Source organism: Chelonoidis abingdonii, chromosome 2 (genome assembly GCF_003597395.2).
Source record: "Chelonoidis abingdonii isolate Lonesome George chromosome 2, CheloAbing_2.0, whole genome shotgun sequence".
Classification (NCBI taxonomy): domain Eukaryota; kingdom Metazoa; phylum Chordata; order Testudines; family Testudinidae; genus Chelonoidis; species Chelonoidis abingdonii.
The window spans coordinates 41,793,948-41,816,242 of NC_133770.1; the positions used below are offsets into that span (position 1 = coordinate 41,793,948).

General features: G+C 42.7%; 1 protein-coding gene across 1 annotated transcript in view; it reads right to left on the reverse strand.

Moving 5' to 3' along the window:
- The window catches only part of MALRD1 (MAM and LDL receptor class A domain containing 1), a 435,870-nt gene that overhangs the window by 377,505 nt on the left and 36,070 nt on the right, over positions 1–22,295 (reverse strand). The window contains 4 exon segments of the mRNA XM_075061940.1: positions 3,112–3,258; positions 6,800–7,004; positions 8,583–8,675; positions 16,981–17,138. Coding sequence (XP_074918041.1) covers positions 3,112–3,258; positions 6,800–7,004; positions 8,583–8,675; positions 16,981–17,138 — 603 coding nt within the window.

Genomic DNA, 22,295 nt, shown 5'->3' on the forward strand with positions numbered 1-22,295 from the left:
GCATGTTGAACACCTTCATTTATTCTAACAAGTGGAGTAGCATTCTCTTCCATTAGTGCCTCATAGACCGCTAGGGAAATTTTGGCTGCCCCTGTATGAGTCTGAAAGGACTCTCCCCTACTCCCAGTGGTCCCATGTGGGAAGTCCTAAGTACAAGGGAGTGGGACATGTGGGAGAAGAAGAAACTAGTGACTCCAGCAGCACTCAGCACTCTAAAGGGTATGTAACTGGGCTGTTCGGAGTCAAGGCTAAGGGTCTTCCCATCATTGTGCCTGAAAGTGCTCAGAGGCCACTGTTGAGGGAGCAAACACTGGACATCTGCAAAGAAAGCTCAAATGCTGGGGTCCAGCACTTCTCCAGAGAGGTTCTTCTTGAATCTGCCATTCTCAGACAGAAAACTTCAGACGTCTCTCTCTCTCTTCTGTCAAGCACTACAGCTGCCCAGCTATCCCATTCCTCCACATCCCACTTCTGGAATGGGTCCAGTTCTCAGGGTGCAGGAAGGGTGCACCACTAGGAGTGCAGAGAGCCTGAGAGATCAAAAAAAAATACAGACCTCATCTGGGAGCTCCAAAAGACACACTTTAATTGGTTTTAAATAGTGGTGTAAATAGTGTTTAGAATCAAACACTGAATTTCAATGAAATTCAGATTAGGTACAGCATTCAGTTTATCCTTAACAAATTCCCACGGCAGCCTAGCAGTGTTTAGGCATGTTAACAATGTTGTGAACCAATGAAATAAGTTATATTTTCTCCTGGGGTCCGCAGGCCTGACATTGTTGTCTGTGCTAATGGGGATGAAAGCTTAATTAAAGATCTAATCTGAATTCTGGCAAACTAACCGCCTTTGGACTGGAACTAGAACAGATGTGCTCAAGACAAAGGTAGGAAAGGATAAACATCTTCAAGGGCCCCTGAAGCGGCACATTTTAGGAGCCATCAATGCTGCCTTCACTGAATACTGAAAAGTTTTTCATGAAAGTCTATGCAAAGTAACACCAAAGACTCATTCTTGCCCACTGAACACTCATCGCCTTGTATCTTAGAAAATGAGTTACTGTACTGGAACAATTATGCACAGTAGCCATTTCCCCAGTGATCCATGGGAATGGAGCAGAGGGTTGGATACAGCCCTAAGTGAATAATGGCATACACAATTATATAAAGGTTTAGATTTACTCTGGCTGGTACAGAGAGGTGCCAGGCGCACCTTCCTGAACAAACAAAGCCTGCTACTCTCCACAGCATCAGGGAAGCCATCCTCACTGATAAGCAGGCAGTGTTTTCTCTGGTACTTCATGGGGGACAGCATCAGTCAGTAAGTGAGGCTCCATAGTATCCCTGCCAGCAGAGATTGTTGAGGATACATCCTATCCTGAGCCAGCATTACTCACTGGTCTAGGTGTACTGCTCGCCTCCTCCAGCAGAAGGAAATTGTGGCCATATCACACTTCTATAATTTCCTGCTGGCAGAATTATTGCAACCAGAGGCACCCTACCTCTTGTTAAATGCTGACAGGAGCTGGCATAAATCAGGAGTGAATCTACCCAGCTGAACTGAAGAAACATGGAGAACTACTAGTGAGATCCTCACTCCTCCCCACTCCAGCCCCTTTACACTGTTTAAAAGGGTCAGAATAGTGTAAAGGGGCCCTAAAATCCTCATATCTAAACAGGTGAGGCTTCCCCATGCAGGCAAGGTGATGGACAGCCATAAAGAGTGTCGGGATGGGGCTGAGGTTAGGAGGGATCTGTTAAGGTGGGGCCACAGCATGGCAGGAATTATAGACATCTCTGCTACTCATAGGGTAGCCTGAGGAGGCTGTTTCAACTTAATCAGGCTTCCAAGACTGACCAGGTTATGCCTTGGACTCCTCCAGCTCCTCCAGATTAGGAGTGCACAAAGGTGGCTTCAAAACTCCTCAGCATCCTTTTCTTGGGCTGTAAGTTCTATGTTGTGCCTCTTAATTCTGCAGGGTTTGAATGGAGTGCAGGAAATAATGTGTGGGACCACGTACTGAAAGTTTGGAATAAAATGAAATATTGAAGAGCTGCTCATTAAGTGAGCATTGCCCATCCTTGTACCCAGAAAGAGGCATGGATCCTGTGGAAAGAACAGTATGGATCATGTAATTAAAGACTGTATCATAATGCATACACATAAGGAAGCCAAATTAAGGTGGCACAGGTGACCTAAATTCTGGCTTTTCCTAATTGCTAATTGCTTGACTTTTGCAATATTAACATGGTTTTTTGTATGTAATATATGTCTAATATTTTTAAAAACTCATTTGAATAGTAGTGGAAAAGCTTTATCCAAAATTGGTCTTGGAACAAGCCCTAAAGGTGGTCAGGCTTCAAATTAGTCTATTCTCCTCTGGACATTGCATAATAAATCCTATATTTTGATAATGCTGCAATCATAGAATGCTTGACACTGTAAGTTATTATGTAAGATGTTTTCAGAATTGCACAATGCTGTGTAAAAGTATTTACTTTTGCAAAAGAATGCAAATGGCCCTCTTTATTTAAATTCCTCTTCCTCTGCTGAACACACTGCACAACAGCAATGAGGTAGCTACTGACTGAGGTAGAGAACAATGCAAAGGATACTGCACATGCTCTGCCTGTCCCAAGCAGAAGTGATCAGTGTGACTGTACTGTAGAAAAAGAAAACTGTTTAAATTATTTACTGAGGATTCAGTCCTGGCTTCAGTGGAAAATTTACTTGAGAAATAACTAAAATAATAGGCTCTGTGTGAATACTCGATATAATCGTGGTTTACTGTATACGTGAAAGAAGTTGGCTGTCTCTGTCCAATGAGCAAGAAATCAAAACCAACTTTACAACCAATGTTATTAATTAGCACCTCATTGGCTGTCTCAAAGAAATTAATCATGATATAGGCATAGAAACTAAACTCCCATGACTTCTCTGGGGACTTCTCAGGAAGAGCACAACTGAGGAACATTAAGGGGACAGAGGGAATAAGCTTGTACGGATGCTATCCATGTTACATATATTGTGTAGTTTTTAGTCTCCAGTGCTGTCAGTGAGGCATCATTCATGGGCATTAAAATTAAGGGAAACTATGCAAGAGAGGCTCACCGTGTTCACTGTTGGTTGTATGATCTCTGTTGGGAAGTTTTGTGTCATTGGAAGTCTCTCCTTTTATTATATTCCACTTAGCATCTTCTGTATTTAATGGCTTCCATCCACAAAAATCAGACTAAAAGTTACACATAGTATAATTTGCTATTGTAAGCAGAAGAATAAGGAAAATCATATATAACAGTTTTATGCTGGAATTGTCACTCTTATTCTCCTCAAGTGTAAACTAGTCTGCCCTATTTTTTTTAAAAAAAAGAACAAATGGTATGTTTATTGCAATCTGAATCACTTTTTTGGGAGGAGGCGGGGGGAGGGGGGAATAACCAATGTTCTAAAAGTGTATGTGACATGCTAAACAGGTTTGTCCATCCTCAGTTGTGATACATGTAATTCTAAGAAGAAAAGCCTGTATTAATTAAGAAGTTCTTGATTTTAAAGGTGAAATCTTAATGGAGTTCTGTCAACAGGCGATTCATTTGCAAGTAGTTACAAATACTTCCTGAAATCACTAAAAAGGAAAACTTTTTACAGGAGAAAGCTCATTAAGAATGTATGGTAAAATGTTTATGGGCCTAAATAATTTAGAATAATTGAAAGTCAAGGGAATTTAAGGCCTAAGTGCTTAAGTCACTTTTGAAAATAGGATTTAGGCTCCTAAATCACTTAGACACCAGCTAATTTTACCCAAAACATACAAGGCAATTAAACTACAATCAAGTTGTCTAAATGGCTTCAGATTAGACCAACACTGGCTGTATAACAACATTGCACTCTCTCAATTTTCTACTTAACTCAAAGAAGGCACTATCTCTGGAATTACAGCCAAATTAAATAATTTATTAGTATAATACATTATCAAAGTTTTCTTCTCAAGCACAGAACAACAATCTGGAAATGTATTATACCTTTCTAAATCCTTTAGGGCATTTATCACAGTTGTGGCAAGTACCGTAGGGATTGTACACATCTGTAACAAAGATCCAAAAGCATTTATTACATCATGCAACTATCATTCCAGATTACATTTAGTGCTCTGCTTTTCACAGTTTGCAAACACAAAATAGAGTACTGCTCTGCTCACATGACTCAGCAATAAGATTCCTCACACTACGCAGACAAAGGCTCTCCCAACTACTGATAAATCCTATGCTAAGAAACAAAACACTTAAATCAGCACCACTGAATTAGATCTACAATGCACATTTAATTTTAATCTAATACACTGGTCCCCATTTACTATAGTATAGTAGTTAAAGATGGTACTTATATTATTAAATTTATCTAATTAAGAAATGCTTAGGCTTTTGACAAGGTATCTTGTTAATTAGACTTCAATTGCTAATACACTAAAGTAGAGTATGCAAATTGCCATCCAGTTTAAGCTATCTTGCTGTGTACTAATTAAATACCCAGATCCCTAGGCATTATGCTTACTTAGGCAGTCATTTGATGTGGACAGTATGAAAAAAAAAGAAAAATGCATTTAGATTTGCTTTACTTAAACAAATATCTATTTCTTCTGCCCCCCCACGTCCTCCTCCAAACCCTGGCAAAGATCTTCTGCATGAGAAACTGTAGACTTGTCTACACAATCAGCTAGTACACAGCAAGCCAGAGTTTAAATCTATAGCATACTAGTTTGCCACACAATAATTGGCCATGTGGACCCTGCAACAACACACTAAGAGTACTAACAGCAGCAGCTCAAGTACACTACACAAGTTGAATGTGGTAACAGGGTCCACATGATAACTTAGTGAACAGCAGGCTATTGCACAGTACATTCACACCCTGACTTGCCATGCACTAATGTCCATGTGGACAAGCTCACAGTGCATGGGCTACACGGTACTAATCAAAAAGACTTTCCATAGTAAGTGACTGTGTAAGGATACTACTATTTGTATAGCATTATCCAAGTGTTAGAATATTTATACATTAGCCAGAAGTCTCCTCTTGTAAGGGACAGACCTGTCCAAACCTAAAATCCCTGTTTAATTACATAAGTGGTGTTAGATGTTCGGCTGTGTGTATGTGTGTTTTTTGTGTGCTATCCCAGCTCTGCTCAGATAGTTGGCACAGCAGACCTCAATCGAACTGCCCAATGATCACAAGACTTAAGTAGCAAAGGTGCCTGGCCAGGTTTATTGTCAACAAAGCGTGATAATAGCACCCAACAGACTCTACAAGGATACTATGACATATGTGCCCATGACAATGGATGCAGCTCAGTCAGTGGCGGGACTTTCCACTTTCCTAGGCTGGACAAAGGGTTAAGGTGAGGTATTCCAATATTTATAGACAAACAATCTAGGAACAACAGCTTACGTATTACCTTACGCATTTTATGACATTATTGTTACCCCCCCCTTGTACTTTCCTCCTGATGTTACAGACAAAACATTCCTATTCACCATCTGTCTTTGTACTTTCACTCCTAATGTTTTAGATGAAATATTACTATTCATCACTTTTGTCAAATCATTTTATCTTGTGCTAGGTTGGGGTGTTCTTGTGCTGGCCTGATGGAATGTATTTACTTATTCAGTGTGTTTTAGTAATGCTAGCAATATTGGTGCCAAGTTTGTGTACTGGACACTGACTTGCAGGCAAGCATCTGCTTTTGACATGGCCAGACTGTTGCTCATAGCATAACTTTTGCTGACTTTAGTTCAGGCCCCAGGCCCATGCTTCAAGCTTTCTTTCTTTCTACTACAATAGGCTGGCTTCACTGTTTGGATTTTAAGTCTGGATATAGATTTCCCTTTTTTAAGAGTCTATATGAAATCAAGACAGTGCTAATGCTGATTAAATATTTTACAGAATGACAGAAAAACCACCTCAGGTAGAATTCCAGAAGGTTCTATCTTATCTCCCTTTTTATTTAATGTGTGCTTAAGTCTAGAGGTGAAAGTAAGCCGGTACGGGACGATACGGAGTACCGGTAAGAAAGTGGCTGCCGGTACGGGCCAATACACAGCCAACGTTAAAGCGCTGCCAAGGCTTTAAGCCCTGTATCGGCAGAGCCACTGACAGCGGGGGAAAATGTTCCTTGAACATTTATATCATAACTAGAGAAGGACTGGATAGAAAACTGATAATAATAGTACCTTGTTTATATAGCAGCTTTCATCCAGAAGGTTTGGATGATTTACAAGATTGTGTAAAATTTTTTTATAACTGATCACATCATCTTTCTTTCCACTTGTTTCTACTCCTATCTATCTAGGCCCCAGCAGCAAGATTCAGATCCAGATAATAAATCCTAAATAGTCTGGAGGGGCACAGAGATTTGTATGATGTTTGTGTTTCAGACTTATCCCCAATTATTTATATGTCTCTTAGGTATTTTTTTTAAAAAAATCTGAGTTTAGATTTTTCTCTAATTTCATCAGTCTGTGACTGAATGACAGCATGTTATCCCTCTGTATCACAGTGCTTTTTGGCATGCTCTCTTTATAAAACAACTTAATTCACTTACAACAGGGGTAGGCAACCTATGGCATATGTGCCAAAGGCAGCACGCAAGCTGATTTTCAGTGACACTCACACTGCCCAGGTCCTGGCCATTGGTCCAGGGGGGCTCTGCATTTTAATTTNTTACTGGCATGCGAAACCTTAAATTAGAATGAATAAATGAAGACCTGGCACACCACTTCTGAAAGGTTGCCGACCCCTGACTTACAACAAGCTGTTGGATCTTCATCACTTCCATTAGAACAGTCCAGCTGGTAATCACAGGCTGATCCACTGGCAACACCCTGGCCATTGGCACAGGTGAACTCCTCTGGGGAGCAGAGCTCCGGTGATTCTGTTGCCCAGTCTGAGAACTGGAGGTTATCCAGACAGATAAACCCTGTCCTGCTCTGAATAGTTCCTTCAAACACAAGCTGTGAGAATTTTTATTGGTTAAAATATTCGTGTAAATATATGAACTAACAAAAGAAAACAGGGATTTTTCTTTCACAAAACGTAAAAGATTTATTATAGATGGCACAGGTAGCTGCCTTTTATAAGGCTTACATTTTAGCTACTTATATCTTTGCCAAACAAACTGTTTAGGCTGAAATTTCCCATGCTGGGTGTCTGCTTCACAATGAATTTTATTTCAAAGGTTCAGCTGCTTCCAAGAGTGTGGCTAGAGAAAAATGTATTGCCCGTGTTAATTTTTTTTTACAACTGTTTCATTAATAAGATGCAGCTCCTCCATGCCTCAGAGCTACTAGTTACCCCACAGGTAGAGGACTATGCTGAAAAATTTGTATTTTATCATGAAATTAAAGACGATCATAATGCACATAGGCCCTGACTTCCCCTCTATGCAGGGAGTGCTCAAACCCTGCTCCACCCCATGCTCTGCCCCCACTCAACTCCTCCTCCTAATCCCCACCCCACCCCATCCCACCCCACCTCTTCTCACCCTCTTCCCCGAGCACACCCCATCCCTGCTCCTGCCCCTCCCTCACAGTGCCTCCTGCATGCCGCAGAACAGCTCAGCAGGGCTGCCAGTGGGTGGGAGGTGCTGGGGGGAGCTTGGCTGCCAGTGTGAGCTAAGCACACATTAATTTTGTTACGTGGCTGCTCCAGCCCAGGAGCACCCACAGAGTTGGCACCTGTGATAATGCATATGCACAAGGAGCGCAAAATTAGGTTGTACAGGCAATCTTAATTTTGGCATTTCCTAACTTTTGAGTACAAATTCAATGTGGGGGGTTTGTTTGTTGTTTTTTTACGTAATAACCCATAGGACATAAGCCTTGTTCTTTATTCAGCTTTATTCAGCTTTGTTACATTACAGTTTCCTTGGCACATAATCTATGCAATGCAAAGGCTTTGTTGTGGTTTGCTCATGAAATGAATTCATTATAGTACACCTAAAGACTAGGGAAACTGATTGTTCAGATACTTTTCAGTAACCAAATATTCTGTCTTTCCCCAGAAGTCTTTTTTTTTTTAAATTGATGGGGTTTGCAAATGCCTTACTTATAAAATACCAGAACAAATACAATATTACTCAAACAAAATTAGAAGAGAGACCATATAATTCACTGAAGATTTTAAGAACTAAATACTGGAAAAAATTTGCATTCTTCTTTGAACCAAAAGAATCAAAGGGGCTATCTCCTCCCACTGACACTGGTGTTCATCAGGAGTAACTCCACAGAAATTACTGGAGTTCCACTAGTGTTAAATGGTGTAAGAAGTGAGAGAAGAATCAAGGCCAAGCTGACTACTGTACATCTTTTACACATTTGTAATTAAAGCTACTGGCTGCAGGAAGTGCTTTGTTAGATTGTTTTCTGTGGAACTATAACCAGAGCCTAAGTTGCACCCAGTCAGTTAAAATCAGAGAGCCACTGAGAATAAACATGATTTTAGTAAGGTATATTAGTTTCCAAGAAGCTTTAAAAACAATAACAAACATTATGCATTTTCAGAAGACAAGTGCTTGCCTTTTTCACTCATACCTTTAATTTTTTCAGACTTGCTGGCACCTGCACATCTGCTCTGACCCACTCATTGTTAGTTGATGTGTTGGTTTCCCACAGTACTTGTTCCTCCTGTCAGATGTAGAATAAGAAGTTACAAAGAAAAGTTTATCTCCCTATGAGTTATCTGGACTTTTTTTCCCCTTGCTCTTTTCATACCACAACCAGAACTTCCTGCCTGCCCCATCACTTTCCATGAGGAAACATAACTGCATGTTTTTATTTGTAATCTTTACATTACTCTTCCAGCCTGGACTCCAAGGGAGAGATGGGAGTAAGAGACATTTAGAGTTGGCAGAGATAACCATATCTTTTCCCTGAACTATTTCCTTCTGAACTCCACTTATAAAAAAAAAAAATTTTTTTTTGACATCTCTCTATAGGTGCACTCACACACACAGCTGTGGTGACTGCACTTATTTCCCCCCTGCTACTTTCATTTCAGTGAGTAATATGGAACAAATACTTGTTCTCCCCCCCCCGCCCCATGATGACTAAGGGACCATTTTTCACTATGCCTGCAGGGGAGTTTTTTGTAAATGTTATTGAACATTTGAAGATATTTCAGTGCACGTGAGTAAGGACATGCCTTCACATATAAACCTGATGGAAGGTTAAGAATTAAATTATCTTTTACTGCCTTCTCTCCACCTGCTTTGTAAACCATATAATAATACAAAATCACTCCAAAAATAAAATGTTCTTTTAGCTGCTTTTGTTCTTTCCTCATCAGGGCTCTTCTCTGCCTTTTTAAAAGTATTGCCTTTAATGAACTGGTGTCTCAGTCTCTCAGACTGATATCCGGAAAAACAAAATTAACCTGCAAGAAAAAGCACTCTTTTGGGGTTCAGGCTATCACATCTGCACACAACACAATCAGTTACTGCTCAGTTCTTTCAATTTTCAAGAGGGAAAAGGCTTCAACCCCTTTGTCCTAGTTTTACTTCTAGAGGATACAACTTCTGCAGTGAAAGCACATGATTTGGAGGCAAGACTGACAGACTCTGCCACAAATTTCCTGTGTGAGCTTAAGTCAGTCAGTTAGTCTCCAATTCCACAAAGACTTAGGAACTTAACTTTACGCACAGTGAGTAGTCCAACTGAAGGCAATGGGACACAATACCTAAAGTTACGCATATTTGTAAATCTTTGCAGGAGTGGGGCTTTATTCTCTACGTGTCTCGGTTTCCCAATCTGTAAATTGGGGTAATGGTGCTCACCTATTTTACGGAGTTGAGGATGATATTAATGATTCTAAATGCCTTAAAGTGGAAGACAATCTACAAGTGGCAAGTACTATCACTGTATTGTCTCTGAATGTATTGAGATGGGTGCTGTGCCCATTGGAGGGAGCGGTTTAAACAATATTTTCTCTGTCCTTCTCTATGTGCAACAGACAGAAATGTAAGTTTCTCTACTTCATCCTGTGAACGGGTTTCCAGATCTGCAGGATAAGAGAATTGCAGTGTCCATTCAATCCTTGGCCTCTGCTGAGATGGCTAGCAAGGATGACGGTAGCTTTAATGATGCATACACTTGTCCTCTAAGAACTGGACTGAGACCTGCTCATTTCACATCAGCCACCTAAGACACCAAGAGTCATCAGATGGGATCAGTTTGCTGTCTCTAAATATAGGCCATATTGAAACTGATTCAGAGATGAAAAGCTCTATTTTCTGTTGGTAAGCTAAGAGCTTTTGTAACTTCATCTTTCCTCTTTTCCAGTGATCCAGCCTTGGATAACACTCTGCACTTACTTCTAGGGATAAAAAAATGTAATTTAGTAAGAAATCATCTAATTGTCAGTTCCTTTTGAACACTGCCCTACAGTTGAACAGCTTTGCTGGCTTTTACTTGTGGAACCATTCGAATTTCCTGATGTTTCTGTGGCTCACTTTTTTTGTGGCCAATTTTGAACACTTGCTCCTTTTCATCAAGAGCTTAGGCTTTGTCTACACTAACACTTATGTCAGCAAAACTTTTGTCAATCAGGGTTGTGAAAAAACACACACACACACCCCGACCGACATAAGTTTCACCAACAAAAGCGCTGGTGTGGATAGCACAACGTTGGTGAGAGCTACCGCCATTCGTTTTGGGGGGAGAGTTGATTATGCCGGTGAGAAAGAGCTTTCCCACTGGCATAGAGCAGCTACACAGGAGGCCTTGCAGCGCTGCTGTAAGGTCTGTAGTATAGACATAGCCTTAGGACATGTCTACACTACAAAGTTAGTTGACTTCATGTAAGCAGACTTCAAGTCTCCGATTTAAGAAAGTCGATCTTGCATGTCCACACTATGCTTATCGTGTTGGCAATGTGCATCCTCACTAGCAAAGCTTGCATCTATGCACTGAGCACTGCTCTGTGGGTAGCTATCCCACAGTGCACATAGCCGAGTGGAATTTTGGGTTGGGCTTGCAATGCCTTATGGGACCAAAACATTGGTGTGGGTGATTATGGGAACATGGCATTAGCATGCTATGATGCACTTATCTCCCTCCCTCCCTGAAATCAACAGCAAACAAACCAGGCCTTTTTCATGCCTTTTTTTGTAAGCCTGGGTTACCCATGTGGATGCCATAGCATGATAAGCATGGACCCTGCTCAGCTTTACACTGTTATTGTGAGCATTAAACACCTCACGTCTTATCCTGCAATATTTACAGACCCGATAGAGGAGCCACTACACGAAACAATGTGATGCCATGCAAGCAGCCCTGCTGGACGACATAGAGTGGAGCAATTCACAGTTGCTAGTGACAGTCACACATCACCTTGACATGGTTGACTGCTGTTTTGGGGCCCAGGAAACAAGCACTGACTAGTGGTACCCCATCGTTATGCAGCTATGGGATGACAAGCAGTGACTGCAGAACTTTTGACTGCATACGGCCACTTTCCAGGAACTGTGTGAAGAGCTTTCCCCAGCCCTGAAGCACAGCAATACTAAAGTGAGAGCTGCTCTGACAGTGGAGAAGCAGGTGGCAGTAGCTCTGGGGAAGCTTGTAATGTCACTGCTACTGGTCAGTGAGGAATTAATTCAGAGTGGATAAATTTACCATGGGATTTGTTGTGGTACAAGTTTGCAGGGCCATCAACAGACTTCTGCTAAGAAGGGTAATGACTCTGGGCAATGTGCAGGACATAGAGAATGTTTTTTCCATGATGGGTGTTCCCTAACTGCAGTGGGGAAATACACAGAATGCATATCCCTATCTTGGCACCAGACCACCTTGCCAAAGAATACATAAACTGAAAGGAGTATTTCTCAGTGTTGTTGCAAGGGCTGGTGGATCACTGGGGCGTTTCACTGACATCAACATGAGATGGTCGGGAAACATGCATGATGCATGCATCTTTAGGTTCCTTTCCAGACTGCAAAATAACCATTGGTGATGTTGAAATGCCAATCATGATCCTGAGAGATCCAACGTACCCCTTGCTCCCTGGCTCATGAAGCCATACACAAGCAGCCTGGACAGCAATAAGGAGCGGTTCAACCATAGGCTGAGCAAGTGCGGAATGGTGGTAGAATGTGCCTCTGGATGTTTAAAAGGCTGCTGGCACAGTTTGCTTACTAGGTTAGATCTCAGTGAAAGCAATATCCCCATTGTTATTGCTGTCTGCTGTGTGCTCCATCATATCCGTGAAACAAAGGGAGAAAAGTTTCCGCCAGGGTGAAGGGTTGAGACAGATTGCCTGGCAGCCAATTCTGAGCAGCCAGACACCAGGGCAATAAGAAGAGCACATCAAAGAGCTCTGCATCTCCATGAGGCTTTGAATACCAGTTTCAGCAATGAGCCAGAGCAATGTGACACTTATCTGTGTTGTTCCTTACCAAACTGTCCCCTCCATTGTATTTTCTGACCTGTAAACTCCACACCCACCAAGCACCATGTGTTGAATGAATAAAGAGCCTTTTCTCCTCAATCTATTAAGTTGTATTATGCTCACAAACACACAGAGACAGCAAAGAAAAGTAAGATAACCTGGAGCAAAAGGACTGATAACACTGTGGAGGGAGAAACAAGGACAGCTTGCTTACAGATGCACTGTAATAACAAACAAAGGGGTGGAAAAGGGTGCCTTGTAGTCCTTGTAGCCTTCTCTGGTGTTGAGTGCAAGGGATACCAAACTCCCCCGCACACACGCACACACACACACACACACACTACCTCACAGGACTTTGGGAGAGGATGATGTAGAACTGGGCGAAGATGGCAGCAGGCTCAGCATAGGCTGCAAAGGGACTATAGCATCCAGCTGCCTTTCTTGAACCTCAGTCAGATGCCTCAACATATCAGATTGCTCTTTCATAATCCACAGCATCTCTTCCTGCGTGGCACATCCTTGTTTTGTGCACGCTCTTGGACGTTGTAATCCTCCATGCGCTGAGCTCTGTCTTGTCACTCTCAAAGGCATGCATTAATGCACTCAACATGTCCTCCCAAATCTTCTTTTTCTGTCTTCTACTCTAGGAAAGTCTCTGTGCCAGTGTGGAGGATGTGCCAACGGACAAGGTTTCAGCTGCAAGGAACGCAAAGCACAAGGGTAGCACTGACAGTTCATTCATTTTTTCTGGTGCAAGCTTCATTTTTTTTATTTAAAAAATCACCCCTCAATACACTTCACTGCAAGCCACAATGTAATCACAACCACTGGCTACTGTAAGAGCTGGTTTGCTGCTCCATCCATGATGAGTAGGGCCACAAGGCATGGGCAAGAAGTCTTGTGCTGCTGCTTTTGTGAAGACATCCTTGGGATCACAGGTTGGAACTTGAGAAAAGCCCCCTTTCCCCTAGCAAACTGAGGACGGGCACCAATGTAAAACCTTCCAAATAGTTTGTTTTTTTACAAAAGTGGCACTGGGCTTGGGTTGGGTCGGGAGCGAGACAAACTGAAAGCCGCCGCCCCCCCCCCGCCCTTTTTTTTTTCCAATGCTGCTTGCAACCACAACCATGCACGTTTGGGAAAGCATGGTTGTGTCACCCAGATTTCACCAGAAGGCAGATTACTTGTTGAATTATTTGCACTTTAATGACTAGCATTGAAAACTTCCCCATTTCCCCTAGGTGACCCTATGCGATATAACTCTCCTGAGGGTAACAGAGGCAGCAAGGGAGCAGATGCTGCAAGCATCTGGGTAGAGACCTGGTCTTTATGTTGCAATGCTGTGCGCTGCAATGATGCCAGCAGAGTTAATACTGTAGTGGCACGTGAAAGTGTCCTACTGTGGTGGATGAAATAAGGCAGCCCTTCCCAGAAACCTTCTGCAAAGGATTGTAGAGTACCTCCATGGAGGATTCCTGGGCCCATGCACTTAAACTGTCTTTTTCTGAGAGCACCTTCTGCATAGCTGGAGTGACCACCGATACCTACTACATCCACTTCTTTGTTTATATTAAACAATAACATGTAACTCCTACAGTTTGATTGGAAATGTGGTGTCTTCCCCGGCATCACACTCTGCCACCAACTGGTCCTGTGAAGGGATGAGCTCCAGGGTCAAAACAGTTCTTCGCTGTCAAGGAGAATGGATCCTCCACTTTCCTAGTTTAGATTCTCCTCTTCCTCCTCCTCATCAACAACGTCCTCCTCATTGTTGCTTGAGGTAGCCCGGGGCTCCTGGGAGGTATCCACGGAGCATTTTAGGGTAGTGGTGAGGTCACTGCTGAAAACTGCATGCAGCTCCTCATAAAAGCAGCATGTCTGTGGGGCAGAACCAGAGCAACTGCTCACCTCCCTTGTCTTCTGGCATGCTTGCCGAAGTTCCTTTATTTTCACGTGGCACTGCTATGTGTCCCTGGGATAGCCCTTTTCCCTCATGCATCATGCAATCTTGGCATAGATGTCAGCATTTCTTCTGCTGGATCGGAGCATTGCCCGCACAGACTCTTCTCCCCACACAGCGATAAGATTCATCACAGTATGTGTACTCCATGCTGGAGCTAATCTGCGGCCTTGAGTCTCTATGATCAGCTGGGCTGGCGAGCGCTCCATGCTGATCAAACAGGAAATGAAAATTCAAAAGTTCCCAGGGCTTTAACAGGGGAGCAGCTGTTTCCTGCGTAACTGGCTGACATGCAGTGGAGTTGAAAGTGCTCTCTAGAACAGTCAAAGTGGAGCACTGTGGGACACCTCCTGGAGGCCAATTCATTTGAATTACACAATGCAGTGTTTACACTATCCCCATGTTGTCCCATGGATGTCGAATCAAGCACTACACCTCTCATGGAGATGGAGTACAGAAGTCAACTTTACAGGCCATTTAGGTTGATGGAAAGGACTCAATAGCGTAGACACATACATTATTAGATTGATTTTACGTGGCTTATGTCGACCTAAATTTGCAGTGTAGACCAGGCCTAAATGTCTGAATAGCACTGTGTATGGATTGTTTCCCCCACCTTAAATATTAGGCAGTAAGCTGCCAAGCTGAAGGGACTTTTATGCAGAGTCTTTCAATGTGATTAACAGCTCTTGGCAGTTCCAACTAAACTCACATACAATAAATACATTTTGACTGTAAGAAAAATGCAATAATTAGAACATCAAAAGGACAAGATAAATTGTGGAACCAGAACGGGTCAAATTGATATAAGGACTGTCGATAAAATATCTTTGAGTGTGCATATCAATGAGCCTATTATCAATTAATTAGATTAAGTTCCCTGTGTTCTAGAGACTGACCTTTGTGTCCTTCTTCCCCTATTCTCTCCCTTAAGCAGGGAGAAAAAAGGAAAAATTAAACCAGTTAAAAATAACGAAGCCCGAATCCAGCAAAACACTTAAGCTTTTGCATAATTTTAAGTACATGAGAAGATCTACTGAAGTTGATAGATCCACCTCCATGGATGGCAGGGAGATAGAACACTGTTGGAATTAATATTAATGGGAATACACAGACTCTGTGTCTAGTGTTAGCAGGTAGGAGCTTCCTAAATCCTGGCCTGGAATGCTCACTACACTGCAGTACTCTGATACAACGCCGTATGATAGATAAATATTAGTATCCCTATTTTACAGATAAGGAAATGAGACAGAAAAGATCTAGTGCCTTGTCCATGGCTACATAATGAGTTGTGGGGGAGCTAGGATTAACATTCAAGAGTTCCTGCTACCCATTACAATATTCAGGTCAGGTCTACACTACAGACCTATATCAGTATAACTGCATCACGCAAGGGTGTGAAAAATCCACAGCCCCAAACAACATTGTTACACCAAACTTCACCTCCACCCCTTTGCGTACATAGCGCTGTGTTAACAGGATTGCTTCTCCCATCAATGTGGTTATCACCTCCTATGGAGGAGAATTAAATACACTAATGGGAGACACTCTCCCACTGGCATAGGAGCATCATCATTGAAGCACAACAATGGTGCAGCTACACCAGTGCTGCTGCAGCACTGTACGTGAAGACTGTCCCACAGATCACGAGACACCACCACTGGGCAATGCTATTTCATATGTAAGCCTTGTGAATGCAGCATGAAAAAGCTCTCTCCCTTTATGATACTTGCTGTATCGGGTGACAATTTAATTTCTTTAGTCCCATCATTAAAATATAGAGAGCCACGAGTTAATGAGACCAGCTGCAGTGCTCATGCCTTGAGTGAGTAATTGTACAGTAGCATCAATATTAAGTTCTTTGACAGGAATATTACAAGGGAGAGATTTTCTAGGGATTTCAGTGGCATCCCAACTGCAGAATGTGTCCTCGTTACAGATGAGGTGGGGTCAAACAGAACAGTACAGGAGCCTGAGCCAGTATTTATAATGTAGTTTGACATTAAAGTTAGCATCCAGCGTTATTTATTGTGATTGCTTATTGCAGAAAAAAGGTAACTGTGTTATAGAATGAAGTAAAAAATGTGACCAGTTGGTGCAGGAGTTGCTCCCAACTTTGTGTGGATGTCTGATGCAAGAATCTTTGCTTTCTACTGCCTCTGCACAGGGGACAGGCACAGTCTAAGCCTCCAGCTACCAATGCAGGTGGCATCACTTTCCCCAAAGAGACCCAGCCCAGCATGGAGGGAAGCACACATTACATCATTTTAAAGGGTGCCACAGGTGCTGCTGTCATCTGCTCCCTGGAAATCCCAGAAAGCCTTATATTTTGGCTGAGACAATCAAAGTACGTCCTAGGACTTAAAAGTCATGTGACCAGGTCCTCCTCTGGTTTAAATCAGTGCAGCTCTATGAAGTTCAACAGAGCTACAGTGATTTACACCATTTGAGAATCTGGCCCCCAGTCTGTCTCTAAATGTGGGGTATGAACACATACTACCAGAGAAGGCTTCTTGGTTTTTTGACTGACCAGAGCAGGACTTTCATTTCTTTACAGTCTGAAAATGAATGAAAGTTTTCCTTACCTTGTTAGTATACAGTACCACTTTGAGAACACTGCTATCTGCCATGGAGTAATAAAACTGAAAATGGCAATTCTTGCCAAAGCAGTGATACATGGAGCTGTTAAGATAAGCACTTTTGTATAATGTGTTGTCATTAGCTGTCACACACACGTAATGACCTGAAAAAAAGAAAAGAAAAGAAAAAAAGTGTACCATTTCACAAGATACCTCTTTCCCTCAGTCCTTAAAAATATGAATACTGGATTCCCGTAATCAAAAGGACAACTAATGGTTTCAACACCAGGATCTGGTTGTCTTGTTCTAAAATTATGAAATGACATGACTTGAATTGATGGAAATTTCTTATAAAAAAAAACTATAATGATTTTGTTTATACTACAACCCCAGGCATCCAAATACTGGTGTCAGCTGATGCTATCCTAAAGCTGTTACTTCAGACAGCAATAGTCTCAGGCCACAACTTGTCCCACATTCTGTTTAGCTTCTTCAAATTTTCAGTCACTCCATGCCTAATCTTTTATCTGAAGTTTGCCTTTCTTCCTTCTGAGCATATTTCTAGTAAATATATTTTACAGTAAATCTGCTATAGTCTCTAAAGAATGAAATAAGGGGGAAAAATTCTGTCCTCCTGCAGAAAACACCATGAAATGTAAGATCTCTATAGAGCTTGTGTGTACACCAAAGTGTCAGCAGCATACTGTGTTTCCATCGGAAGCAGGAAACCAATTTGGGCTTTTCTTGACCTGCTGCCCCTCATAAAAGTGTTCCTACAGAGGCCTAAAAGAATACCTTATGTCCTCAACAGTCTCTGTTTATCTATCAGAAATAAAAAGACAAGACACATGTTTCAGCTATAGCATAGCTTTTTTTCCTCCCGAGTCATAAGATACTTTGGTATTTTCTGCAGCTCCCAGTTAAGATATTTCATGACATCCTTGTTTGTTATTAAGTCACTTTCATCTTCTGTAAATATAATTTTGATCTCAAATTTAGACCATACTCCTGGAACGCTTGAAACATAAAAGGGGGAAATGTCATTTCATATAAAAGGTTTACAGTAGATTTTGTAAAAAGGCCATATACTCCCCCTCATTGCTGCTCTTTTGCACTTGTTATTTAGGATTCCATATTGCAATACAGTGTTTGCTATCCCTCTTCATCACAGAACCTAACCTCCATAAAAATGGCAATATCACCAAAAAATATAGTGTGCTAGTCTATGCAGATTTGGAAAGCATCTGTAGTTTTATGACTATTGTACTATGAGATCAGCCATAAATTAATGGTTGAATTTCTTGTGCCCATTCTTCAACTGAACTCAGAACCTACAGCTGGTAACATTATATCTGGAGCTGGGCAAATAACTGATTTTTCCATTTGCTGGGCCTTTCAAAATATTGGTTCAACAACCCCAGTTGGAAAAATGTGAAAAATGTTGGTAAATTGAAAAAGTCAATAAAGGTTTCATTTCAGGTTCAACAAAATATCTTGTTGAACCTGAAATAAACTAATTTGTTTTGTTGTCAGGAACTTTTTCTAACATAAAAGCAAAGCAAATGAAAGGCTAGATTAAAAAAAACAAACAGGGATTGGCGGGTGCCTCCCTTATAACTGTTAAGACCTGTGGTTAGAGCATTCAGCTGGGATATGGAGACTCAGAGTCAGTCCCCAGCTCTGCTTGATGTGGAGCAGGCATTTAAACTCAGGTCTGCCACACTTAGCAGAATGCATTCCCAGTTACATTTACTGATCATTTCAAGCGAGGTAAGAGGGAAGGGTATGATGCACATTTCAGCCTACTCTCTAGGATCTGAGCATGGTTAGCACCAAGAGATTACGTAACCTAGGGAAATCTGGATCCTACTCTAAGTGGTCTCTTGAGGACTCCAGTCGCTCCAGTCATACTACCAGACAGCACACTGGAGGAAAACATCTGCCCAGGCTCTCTTCTCCCCACTTATCAGTACAACACAGGAAAGAGTTTGATTCTTATTTTAGAGTCTTGATTGGGTTGCATGGGTACATGATAAACAAGTACCGATGGAAACACTTTCTGAATAGGACTAGACAGATTTGAGTGTTCCTACCACTAAACTAACATAGCTTTGTCAGGAAACTAAAGAAAAGTGTGTTAAAACACATTTTAAACTTTACTGTAAGGGGACAGATGTATAGTATAAGGACATTACATTAATAGCAAAAAGGAAATAATAGACACTGAAAGGAGTTCAAATAAATGCCCTTCTCAACTAAATTTAAAAAGGCCTTGACCTACAAGATTATGAGGAAGCGGGAAGTAGCAGCTTTGGAAATTCTGTCTACTGAAAACCCTCCTCTCACTGCTGAAATAGTTTAAGAAAAAATCTGAGGAAAATAACATATATTTTAATGATTTGGGCCATTTTCATGACATACACCTGATTGGATTTGCATCAGTAGTTACTTGTGAGGTTTTTTATTTGTTTATTTTAAACCAAGGTGTAGAATCTGTTCTGATATTTTTTAAGGAAGAAATAACTATGGGAGCCACATGCAGCGTGGTGTAGGCTTAGAGACTGAAGAAAAAAAAATCTGGAAATGGATAAAATACAGTAAGGACAGAAACTATAAGGTTAAAGGAAAGAAAAAGCTCTGAAAGAACTTCTAACTTTAGAAAAACTAGGAGAAAATAAAGTGACAGAACAAATGCAGGAAAGAAGCAACACACACAAAAAATAAAAAGTCATCCAAGGTCAGAAAATATTTTATTAAATTTAAGAATACCAGGAAACAAGGATTACTCAAATCCTATAGGAAGTTCTTTCTTTATAAACATAATTATCTAGACCTGGACTCCGTAATTTAGTTTCTTACCCCTTCCTATTTATGGTAGTGGAAGCTTTGATCAAAATCACAAGCTAAAGCTTAGTCAAGATCTATTTGCAAGTTTGAACCTTCCTACAATAATTTTTTTGAGGTTTCATTATACTGTAGGTCTGGTTTTTAGCATTTCAGTCATTAAGATGACCTCTGCTCTCTCTTTATAACTTGAATAATTAGAGAGAGAAGAAATGCTGAAAAAGTGTGCATCAAGCAGAGATGAGCTGAACTAGTTTAGAATTCTTGGCTTCCTTCCAACATTTATGAAGAATTCATTTCTGCGTATTGCTGTACCTTTTCTCTCATGTTTTTGTGTGTTTCTCCTTTATAATATAAAGTGCTTAGAGCAGCCCCAACCCATTGTTTATGAAGAATATGTTCTGCCTACTCAATTACTTGTGTCTATTTACTCAATTAACGAGACCCATGTACCTGAATGACAGGCATTTAAAAACATGTTCATTTCCAATACAGATTAATTAAGGAATTAAATTTGACCCAGTCACATACCAATAGCCATTCCAGCAGATAAAAAAGGCAGTTAGGGTGTTCAGCATCTAGAGCAGGGGTCGGCAACCTTTCAGAAGTGGTGTGTCAAGTCTTCATTTATTCACTCTAATTTAAAGTTTCACATGCTGGTAATACATTTTAATCTTTTTTAGAAGGTCTCTCTCTATAATTCTATATATTATTTAACTAAACTAGTGTTGTATTGTAAAACAAACAAGGTTTTCAAAATGTTTAAAAGCTTCATTTAAAATTAAATTAAAATGTTGATCTTACGCCGTCGACCAGCTGGGGTCTGGGGTTCTCTTCACCTAGGGCTGAGCAGGGCCTGTGGCCGGGACCCCAGCTGGCAAGGGTCCGGCAGCCAGAACCCAAGATCGGCAGTGGGCTAGGCGGCTCAGCCCACTGCCGCTCAGGGGTTCCATCCGATGGCTCCTGCCAGCCGGGATCCCAGCTGCCGGACCAGCTCAGCCCGCTGCTGGTCTGGGGTCCCGGCCCTGCCCTCATACAGTGGTACCTACTCTTCCTCTCTCTGCACTGAGCTGAGGGTGGGAGTGCACTGAGCACAGGGCTGGGGGTGAAGGGTCTGGCCAGGAGCTAGAATGAAGAAGGGGGCTCAGGGTTGAGGCAGGAGGTTTGAGTGTGGGGCACATACCTGGGCAGCTCCCATTTGGTGTGAAGGGTGCAGGTGGGAATGTGGGGGGGGGGAGTATGCAGGAGCTCCCGTTTGGTGCTCAGGGTAGGCCTGGGAAGGTGGGGGCTGCAAGAGTCAGGGCAGAGGGGTGGGAGCATGTGAGGGGGGTGCAGGTGTCAGGGCGGGGGGGTTGGCTATGTGTGGGGGTGCCAGAGTCAGGGCTGGGGTCATGGGGGGGTGAAGGAGTCAAGCAGAGGGCTGGGTGTGTATGAGGGGGCTACAGGGCTCAGGCCTGGGGGGTGTGCGGGGCACAAGGCTCAGGGCATAGGACTGGGTAGGGGGGGTCAGGGCAGAGGGCTGGAGGTTGTGTGGGGGGGTGTCACGGCACGGGGTGGGGGTGTAATGCCCCTATTCCACCCCCTGCTTCCCCAAGACCCTGCCCCCGCTTCTTCTCTGCAGACCCCAGGACTCCCATCTCCCATGCCCTATCCAACCCCCCCTGCTCCCTGACTGCCCCCCTACAGACACCTCCCGTCCCTAACCACCCGGCCTGGGATCCCACCCCCTATCCAACTCACCCTGCTCCTCATCCCCTGACTGCCTCACCTTTTCCAACTCACCCTGCTCCCTGTCCCCTGACTGCCTCCCCCTGGCCCCGGACCGCTTACCATGAGGACCCTAGAAGCATGTTCTGCTCCGCGCAGAGCCAGACATGCTGACCCACAGGAGCAGGCAGCCCTGCCCCTCAGAGTGCTGCATGCACGGTGGCATGGCTCTGGGGAAAGGGGGAAGGCGGGGGAGGGGCCAGTGGCTCGCTGTGCTCAGCAGGGCACTCCGGCCCAGGAGTGCCAACCCCACGGCTTGCCGCACTGGGAGAGTGGGGCCATTTGCCCACCCTTGCATTAGGGTATGCCTGGGCACACACCGTGCGCACGCCTATGCTTCTGCCCCCTGCCCCGGTGGGGGTGGGGCACGGGCAGAGGGCAGAGAAGAGCGGGCCAGGCCAGGCTGGGCAGGATTTTTAATGGCACACTGCTCCAGCAGGCAGCAGCGTGCCACTAAAAATCGGCTTGCGGGCCGTCTTTGGCACGCATGCCATAGGTTGCCAACCCCTGATCTAGAGAAAAATGATTGCCCGTATTGGCACACATGAAGGTTCATAGCCATTACTGACATAATACTCCACTGATAAGTTAGTATGTGTCACTGACTGAGACAATATACTTCATGTGAGGTGTTAAATTGAAGTCCCTTCTTTGTTAACTGTCCAGGTGGAAGTTAAAGGTCCCAGGATAATTCAAAGAATGGAGGAATC